A 9,928-nucleotide genomic window follows, 5' to 3' on the forward strand; every position below is an offset into this window, starting at 1 on the left:
AACACCATGCACCTAGGCGTTGAAAAACACTGTGAATTAGAGAGCAAATCAAAGATCCTAGGGTCCGAGCCAGATACCTCGATGCTAATCTGATGTCAGCGCCAGAATTCTTGGTGCCAAGCTGTCTGAGGTTGGTGCCAAATTATATGGCGCCGAGCTCAGACGGCTTTCCTGGCTGACCTTGTAATTGCCGATTTGCTCCCTAATTCACTTAGTTTTTATTCAGACGCCAAGTTCTGCGGCGCTGATCTATCCAAGCTCAGCACTGAGTTGGCTGACGATGAGCAAAGGAGTTTAGATTTCATTAACCTTTCCAGGTAGGGTCAGATTTGTCGATTTCTAAGTAAGCTGTGCAACAGATTCAAGTCTGGAGCTATAAAATTAACGCAGAAGCATGTAAAGTGACATCTTTATTTAGTAGACCAGAATTGAGAAACTAACACTGCTGTCCATTGAATAGAAGATCTTTAACTTGTTCTACGCTAAGATGGCTAGTTACTTGGTTAGATCTTAAGAAAATTGTAGGAAAGCGGGATCCAGTCAATAGATCACAATTGTATAGATTGCCCACTAGAGAAAAATACTAGAGATATTTGTGTGCCCTAGCAGTCACACAAAATCAATCAGTTTGCTGCCATATTGTTAACTATTTATCATGGCTATTTATCCTTAGTGACATGTCAATCTTGACAAAAACAAGGCATGCATGGAAAATACGTGTTACATGTCGTCGAGATAAGCATTTTTGTAAACCAAGTTGGGGTGAAAATATAATGTCTCCAAGACAGGTTAGTCCTACCATCAGCAAAAACAATCCATGTCTCGATATGAAAGGCAAAAGAGCAGTACATGTTCTTGAAAGGAACAATGATGTTTGAAATCTACAGTTTATACAGTGTGACATGCTATTCTATTGCAGGCCATGGTAATTTAAATAATCAAGAGCACTAAGTTACCAAGTATTCTGCAGCCTAACAAAGATCTATCAGAGAACACTTGTAAAAATTACAAGAAACAGAAAATAAACAACTTTACTAAAACTCATGTGTTAAGCAAACATGACAAAAAAGTGTTCATTGAGTGCAGAATGCTCCTGAAATAGGATACACTAACCATTTAAACAATGCTCAGTAGGATAATAGGACAATATTAAGACCTGAAAGCTTGAGGTAAGCAATTGTAATTCTCGGTTACCATGTCGATAAAGAATGTCAAATATTTAGCAATAGAATCGGTATACCTCATTGCATACGTTTCTACGAGGAATCATAAATAGGCCCCTTAATATGTAAAGCTTAACTGAGACAAAATCATGCTTGAAAAAAAAATCTGGCTCAGCCTCTTAGGCATATGGCGATGCTAGCACATGAATGTAACCTGGGCTTAGACCATGTTATGTTCAGCAACTAGAACGTAAGACAAATATTTCTTCCCTTGCACTAGAAGTACCTAGACCATCTTCTATTCAAGGGTGGCTTCAAGCTCCACACAAGGAAGGCACTTCCATAACTACATGCTTTTGAGGTAGACACTCCTAGCAGGAAATCTACAATAGTACCTGTTCATCTCTCCAATACTATACAATTGTTTGCCCCTACCTGCCGGGTTTGGGTGCGGGTGAAGCCACCCCAAAGGCCCAAACCCATACCCACTCCTACTGAGCTTACCCATACCCATTGCCGGGTACATTTTTCCCATACCCATCATAGCTGAAGCACATAACGCATTGCATGCAACATTATTGATTATACTACTGGTCTTAAATGTCATTGTATATAAAGAAGATCATGAAGCAAAAAGTAGCAGGGGCATTATGCTAAACATGATCGAAATATTCATAATTGACTTCCATCTTCTGTGTGTCCACGTGCACACACAGACAACAGAAAAAGAAGAACGACTCACTGCCTATAGACTAGGGAGCATGGGCTAGAGCTTTCTTCTGCAATGAGTGATTTTACAGTCCTTCACATTTCTCTTTCCGAACATAGTGACCCCTAGTTCATGAGTTAGTCCACTGACAATGACAACCTTATTCACACGCCATAGATCATTAATATATGTTCCACAAACTACCTTAATGGTGAACACTCCTTGACCTGTACGGAAGGAACAAAACAGTTCTTTCCGATGAATTAAATACAGGTTGCTTTCCGGAGTAACATATGCACCAGCTAAGGCGTTCATGGTAGCCATATAAGTGCTTAAATAAGTGCCTAACCAATAAACATATTTATAACATTGTGTTTTCCTCAAATAAAATAAGCCTATTGCTGGTAGCTTGTGTGAATGAAGATAAAAACATGGTAAAGCATCTTGGGCTTGGCACCAATTTTTTGGGAAAAACAGGTCAGATAAGCAAATGACCTATAATGTTGTGTGTTATGTACTACTATTGGGGGATGTGTGGTAGCTGGGTAGGCAGTAGCAGAGGTAAGGTCTCCCAGAACTTGCTTTAGGCAGGGAAGACATTTGGAGATATGATCCTCAATATCATATTTAGTAGTACGTAGAATCATGTTAGGACTCTTTAGTTGTTTGGGAGTTGAACTTGCATTGTGCGTTCAGACTTTGTGAATTAGGATAACAGCATAAATATTCTGTAATTGGTCCCGTAAAAGGACATGTGTCTCCTGTTATTTTGGCAAGGGTGAATAGATCTCCCCATAATGCAAGTATGTCTTGTCACTTGGCTGGGTACAGTCCTAGCCATGCACACGAGAACAAGCTCGCCTAGTTCCCCTTGAGCTCACGCTCTGAGACACACTCACTCCTATGTCATCCCTTTCCACCAAAAGCCGGCACAAATCAAATAAGTATCACAAGAGACAAATCCTGAATTTACTTCTGCAAAACCTTGCTACAAACCTCACTTATTTTCGCAGAATTAACAGGTGACCATGAAAGGAAACTAACAATTGTGAACATATAGTATTCGGAATTCATGGTATCCTCTTGATAGTGATGAGCCAATACACAAGGTTTTTGTTCAAAATTGATAGGCTCAATCCCTAAGCTCTGTGAACAGAAAACAAATATAACTACCATAGATACAGTACAATGTTATCCGTCCTGACTTGTATTATTTTCAGATAGCTTACTAATCCAATAACACCCAGACTAGTTTATGGACATCCATGATGTCTACTATAGAGTTGGACTATTCACACTTCCCCAGATCATCAAAATACAAATGCGCATCATACCGACCAGAGGATTCATCACAGTTTGTGACAAACATTCAAGCAATATTTCAAGTTTTCAACCTTGCGTCCAATCGGCAATGGATAGAAAGGCCCAGCTTACAGCACATGCTAGACTGAAACTCAACTATATCTCTAGATATACAATTTTTTGTCTCTTCTATAACCAGGGGACTTGCAATATTTACTTAACTACTTAGGTAACCGATCCTGCCTTAACTCCTTTTACTGAATTAGCACTAAATTGTATACAAAAATATGCCAAAGATCATCTCCAATGCAAGAGGTATTTAAGAAGAGAGTATCATATCACCCACCAAGCATCCATTTACTACATTTTCTAGATACAGCATCCATTTACTACATAGCCAACCCCAAAAAAGCAAGCAACACTCCAAGTTCTAGGAACAGGCTTCGTCTGAGGTTAAATGTGATGTATTAGTGCACATTTCACAGCAAAGTTGTTCTGGAATAAAAGAGACATACATCATTAATCCTAAGTACGTTCACGAAAATTTGTAGTACAGTCAGACCAAAGGATAAAGAAGATAATATAATCGCAAAGCCTTACAAAATGTTTATGGCATCGCAAAGCATTTCAAAATGTTAAGGGAATCGCCATCATCAGACAAATTTCAGAACGAAACAGGAACAGAAATACAGTGTTTAGCCAGTGTTTTCCATCCATATCAGATTCGTACATCACAATAATCTTATTGGAAGCAAAACAGAAGCACCTAGGTTTCGAGGTGACCTGTGACGCGCGGATCACTCGGCCAGAGCGTCGGAGGACGCGGCGAGCTCCTGCTGCTTGAGGCGCTCGAGCGCCTTCTCGTGCGCCCAGGTCTCGAGGGTGAGGTCGGGCTTGGCGTTAAGCCCGACGCCGAGGATGACGACGGTGAGGAAGGAGGTGACGTAGCAGGGAAGCTCCCAGTCCTCCCACTTGCGCGACTCCCCCGGCGGCGGCGGTGTGCGGTTCATGGGGTAGCCCTTGGGCCGCACCTCGTGCCCCGGCGTCGTCCACCGCCCCGCGCCATCCCCGTGCCCGCCGCGGACGCGCGCCGCCCCGCTGAGCCGCGCGCGCAGCATCCCTGCCGCCGCCGACGAGATCGCCCGCATCGTGCTCGGTTGGTGCGTGTGTGCGAAGTGGAGGATTGGAGATCGGAGAGAGAGAGGGTCGCCGATTTGGGGGCTGCTCTGCGGAGACGATGCTGGGTTGGGGACGTTGCGGCGAGTGGTGTAAATGGGCCAGATTTTGTCAATGTGGAGTGGGCTAAGCATAAAGAAGTTTGTGATCTTGGTGGGCCAAAGGTTGGAGCAGTTCTTTTCTAAAAGAAAGATGAGAATTCCCTCTCTAAAAATGATGATTTTTTTTTCTAAAACAAAATCGAAAGACGAGAATATTGTACACATTTTTTGTAATTTAGCTATGTTTTCTGTATTTTCCTAGATACTGTCCGTGGCATAGTCAGCCGACCATATTTCCCTAACGGAGAACTAGTTATAAATACTAATGGCATTTCTTTTTTTTTCAATATACCATCATTAACTTCTAGAAGCTTCTTCTTTTTTGCGGGTACGTCCAAGTCTCCAAAATGAATAAATAAAAGAAGACAAAACTGTCAACGATGGCTCTGTTCCTCGGTCTTGCTTCTGATAGAGAGAAATGACACTAGAATATGAAAAATGAGGAAGAAACACGAACAGATCATCAACTCTTACGGACTGACAGGCTCACGGCCTACCAAACTTCATTACTCATCCACTTCAACAGAAACATGCGCAGGCAAAATTGCTCCCAACTCTATCTAAAACATTTCTGGAATCATCAGGTTGTGTCCAATAATACAATATCATCAATTCAACATCAGACAAAGGGCTTCAGGTTTACTCAAATTACCTCTGTAGGCTTGAATTCGAGCTCATGAAACAGTTATAGCAGTGACACTCACCCATATGCAGGAAATCAATACAATGTTGCTGTTTGGATATTTTATTAGTAACAAATTCACAAAGAATTGCCACTTATTCTGCGTCAATTCGTGGTATTGATACAGGTATGGTGCTGTTCATATTCAGTTGATCTGCTATTGAACATCCAACGACTGCCAGTCATGGAAAGACAGCCCATCGATAGTTGATGGTCGAAAGAGGAGCGGATTAACATCCCACCCTTTCAGACTTCCTTTCGACCATCTCATCTTGACATTGTCAATCTCCAGGCCAGAGATGTGCTCCAGCATCATACCACCAGTCCTGTGCTTCACCATCTCTTGACATCCAGGCCTGTAATCATACAGGCCACCCGTGTAGTTTGTCCATCTCTTGTAGGTCAGGTCAACGTTCTCGAACTTCAGATTGCGAAGAAGGCCATGCCTTGATCCAGCCAGGAAAACTCCATTTTCTGATACCGATGAGATGTTGATGAAACGGACATCCGAAATGGTGCCTTCTTTGTAACCAGGGTGCCTTGGACAGGTGGTGATGTAGATCGGTTCAGCTCGCCCCCACCATGAAGGATGGTAGTACCTGGTGCGCATTTTGATGTTTGAAAACATCACATCACTAACGTTCCCTGCAGAATTATGTACGACCAAGTTAGAGGATGCCTAAAGCAACCCATACTTAAGGAAATAGTTGAATGTACAAGATAGGATCAGTTCCAAGTAAATTTCAAACACATTTTATCTGAAGGCAAAGTAAAAGTTAACATGAGATTGCCTCAAACAAATGTCGCCAAAAATTTGCTTTAAGCCCCCTCCCTTCCACAAGGCTTAGGAGTTGCAAGAAAAACTAATACTCCCTCCGATCCATATTAATTGTCTCAAATTTGTCCAAATATGGATGTATCTATGCCTAAAAAGCGTCTACACACATGTAATATTTCGACAAGTAATATGGATCAGAGGGAGTAGCTCTCTTGAATAAGATGTTCAGTTATGCTAGTACCACCAAATAGTATCACGGTTCACTGACAATTGCAGGCATAAGTTTTTACCTCCATCACGTATCTGCATTCCAAGTCCTCGATGCGCATCAACTATAGTTATGTTGTCAAAGAGCAGCCTCTCAAAGTTGAAAAAGCTTGCACTTCCAAACTTGATAGCACAAGATTTAGTCCGAATCCAGCAGTTTGTTGCTGTCAAGTTGTAAACAGGCCCTGTGCTAGACTTCGGGCAGATTGCATCGTCACCAGTGTCTATGTGGCAATCAGTGATGACCGTGTTATTTGAATCCTCAATGTCAATTCCATCATTGTTGGGAGTATCAAAGTCCCCGTATATGGAGACATTGCGGATCACTGAGTTGTCACACCTGACAAGATGCAGACTGCAGAGAGTGCAAGCATATCAAGTAATACCTGACATAATTTTGCTAATACTACCTAGATATCTTTTTTTAACGGAATACTACATAAATATCTATGTCTCTTCTGGATCCTCTAACAAGTTAACAACCAAATAGGGCTGGTTGCAAATGTGGGTACCTGATTAATTTCTAGTATCAACAGAGTTCAAGAAAATGATATCAAGTAACACCGACATAATTTGCTAAGTGACAATCAGTCTCTAGTGAAGCTCTAACAACAACGGATAACAATAATCATTCAAGGACCAAAGCAGTAGTAACTGCAAAATTGTAAACTCAGTTCCCAGTACTATTAGAGTTCAGACTTCACAGTGAAGAATTAGACAAGTGAGTAAATTTATATACTTACCTGGTTTGTTTAATCAATTATGAGGTTGTACCCAGTGGTGGCATGTTCAATGTGTATGCTCAGAGCGAAAGAGGGATCAACAAATGCTCACCACCAGTAGGCCGGCTGGTTGAGGGTGATGTCATGAATCCTGACATCCTTGGAGTCGATGAAGCCAACGAGCCGCGGCCGGCACTCGTCGCCCTCGCAGTCCCCCGTGGTGTTCCAGCTCACCATGATGTTCTTCTGGTCGCTGGGCGTGACCACGAAGGCACCGCCCTGGCCGTTGATCTCGCCGCCGCCGGCGACGCCCGCGCCTGTGGTGTTCTCGGCCAGCACGACGTACCACCGGCGCGACTCGGGCGGGTAATCCCCCTGCCTGGTCCCGCCCAGCAGCCGCGCTCCGGGGGGCACATCGAGCACCACGCCCGACCGGAGGTGGACGGTCGCCGTCAGGTAGTCCCCGGGGGCCGGGAGGAGGACGCGGCCGCCCCCGGCCGCCGCGCAGGCGTTGACGGCGGCCTGGATGGCCGCCGTGTCGTAGCGCGCCCCGTCGCCGGCCGCGCCGTAGTCGACGACGGAGAAGACGCGGGGGGATGCCGCGGACTGAGCGGCCTGGGGCGGCGGCAGCAGGAGGAGCACGGAAACGGCCGCGAGCAAGAGAGGGGATAATGCCATTGCGGCGTTGACTCGAGGGATTGCTCTCTTCTCCTCCTCTCCGACTCCGGGCTAGCAGTGATGCAACTGCCGCGGCATGGGCTGAGCAATACTCGCACGCAAGCTGCTCGAGCTGATCGGCTTTTGCCGTTGGATCGGAGTTCATGTCGCCGTCAGGAGGAGGATGATATGGTGCGGCTCAAGAAAGGGGTTCGTTGTGAACTGAGGTGAGACCGGATAAGCTACTGTTGCTGCTGTTGACTGGGCTCTGAGCCTCTGAGGAAACTGGACCGGCTGTTCGTTCGGAACAACCAGAGTTTTGTTTTTGTTTTTTCATTCACAAAACGGATTACTGAGTATCCATGATCCTTGCTCGATAGTCAACCATGGAATGGCAACTGGCAAGTTCCTTTGTGAATTTCTTATTGCATCTGAAGAGAGCTGAGAATATCATTCCTCGTGGTCCAAATAGCCCAGATAACCCCGTAAGCTTAATACTACTTTCGATCTTAAATTCTTGTCGTGGGTTTAGTATAAATTTGAACTAAAACCATGACAAGATTTCAGAATCGGAGGAAGTGTGTGAGTTGCAAGCATCGAGAGAACTGCACTATATCCATGCTGCAGTAGATGTAACCCGGTAAACTTTACTCTGATTAATTACGATGTAAATTCTTAACCATTTTACATCATTTGATTTGGAGTAAAAAAAATTGAGATTGATTTGGAGTAAAATTAGAAAACTCACAGCATAGAAAGTTGGCAACCATGAGACTACACTAGGATACTCGAACGGTTCATCTGGTTGAACATGACACTAGAGTTCAAAAAAGTTTTCTATTAATTGTCTCCAGCGTTGACTGTGCTATAGTCCTTTTTTTTAGGGGAGTAGTCCTGCTTAACCCTTGTGAAAGTTCCATGTTTTTTTCTTTGAGAGGAAAGAAAACCTGATATCCTAACAGCCTAGTTGTCCAATAGTGCAATGGCGGCAACAGGCCGATAAGCCCGTCACAAGCCCACCATCCGTCTCGGCTTCCCGTCGTCTTCCTCGGCTCCATCCGGGTAGCTGCGTGCGCCAACAATCGAATCCCCCCTTGCGGCCTCGCCTCCGCCGAACCTACCCGCTTCCCCTTTTACCACCCCAATTCTCGCAGCCAATCTTTCTCTCCACTCTTTTCTGCAGGCGCACCTTCCCCTGTCCGATTCGCTCGATCTGAAAACTGAAGTTTGAAGGTGCAAATTTTCCGTTCGCTCTGCTTGCTGTGGTTAATTTCGATTGTGTCCTTGGTTCTTTGTTCCGTATAAGAGATATAGTAAGTATATGAATTGCCGCTTGTTGAACTGAAGCGCAGATTGCTCCAGTGCTAGGGTTTATACCATTATATGGGTTGTGCACTAACTGAATACATACATCACCTACAGTGTGGATGGTGAATAGGCTATGTTATTGCCTTCGTTGTTGCTGATTACCATAACCATGTGGGCATGAGCCGACATGGATGCTCTTGTTTACTCGGGGAGAAACACTAATCCTCGATGTGATCTCCACATCTATATGGGGATTTTGCATCGCATGGTGGTGGACCTCGATCATGCACTTGAAGGCAGATAGTATTGAACTTGTCATCAGATCAGCCTGCTTAGTATGCAAGTCATATGTAATGTGTGCATCCAGGCCCAGATCAGATGGTGCTTAACTAAATTATGTTAAGACGGGAGGGTATTCTCCTCCATTATCTAAATAAAACTAGTTTATTTTCTAAACTTTGCTTTTCTTTTCGAAAAGAACCTTGAAACCTTTTTTGAAGCATGGTTGAAGCATCATGAAAAAAATTTGATAGTTTGAGAGTCTGCCGATTCTGCAGCTTAGGTCTGGTTGAACCCTGGCAATGGCAGAGCGTTGGCACTAGGAAGTAGGATTGCTCGTACAACATCTATTCAAGGGCACGCGCAACGCCTCCTAACCGGTGGAAATTCCAAGGATGCGAGCCTATCCCCAGGAAAAAGAACAATATGACGTGATCTTAGGTAGCCAGAGGAATATATGTCTTGGTAGAATCACGTTCTTAATTGGCCGCGAAGCGTACCTTCCATCTCGTCTTTATGAGACACAAAAAATTGCATTTGCCATCACAACTTCATGGATTATTATTCCCGCTGGAATATATCACAGGACATTAGTACAAAATGTGTAGATATACACAGACCTTCACGTAATAATGGAGCGATATTCTTGCGTTTTGCACGAACCAAAGTGGTCGTAAAAGCATTATTGCAGGGTATTCCCAGTTGTGGGGATAACGGGAACACATCGGATTCCAATAAACGTCAACAAAGAAAAAACTTGGGGCCGTGCATGGCTACACACATA

At 44.0% G+C, this 9,928-nt stretch overlaps 2 protein-coding genes and 1 long non-coding RNA gene across 3 annotated transcripts; 1 reads left to right on the plus strand and 2 right to left on the minus strand.

The window, feature by feature from the left end:
- Nucleotides 1-3,737: 3,737 nt before the first annotated feature.
- On the minus strand, nt 3,738-4,453 carry LOC100823109. The gene has a single exon (XM_003578276.3). It carries the CDS (start codon nt 4,320-4,322, stop codon nt 3,972-3,974), a length of 351 nt encoding a protein of 116 aa, XP_003578324.1. The 5' UTR covers nt 4,323-4,453; the 3' UTR covers nt 3,738-3,971.
- A 542-nt stretch (nt 4,454-4,995) lies between these two features.
- On the minus strand, nt 4,996-7,779 carry LOC100830144 (probable polygalacturonase). Its single transcript, XM_003576628.4, has 3 exons — nt 7,013-7,779; nt 6,202-6,533; nt 4,996-5,778 (listed from the first exon to the last, which is right to left on the minus strand). The coding sequence occupies exons 1-3, from the start codon at nt 7,576-7,578 to the stop codon at nt 5,291-5,293; spliced, it is 1,386 nt and encodes a 461-aa protein (XP_003576676.1). The 5' UTR covers nt 7,579-7,779; the 3' UTR covers nt 4,996-5,290.
- A 732-nt stretch (nt 7,780-8,511) lies between these two features.
- Nucleotides 8,512-9,183, plus strand: LOC112268810. Its single transcript, XR_002960294.1, has 2 exons — nt 8,512-8,790; nt 8,980-9,183. It is a non-coding gene; the product is annotated as an uncharacterized LOC112268810 (long non-coding RNA).
- Nucleotides 9,184-9,928: the final 745 nt, after the last annotated feature.

The sequence above is a fragment of the Brachypodium distachyon genome, chromosome 4 (genome assembly GCF_000005505.3).
Source record: "Brachypodium distachyon strain Bd21 chromosome 4, Brachypodium_distachyon_v3.0, whole genome shotgun sequence".
NCBI lineage: Eukaryota > Viridiplantae > Streptophyta > Magnoliopsida > Poales > Poaceae > Brachypodium > Brachypodium distachyon.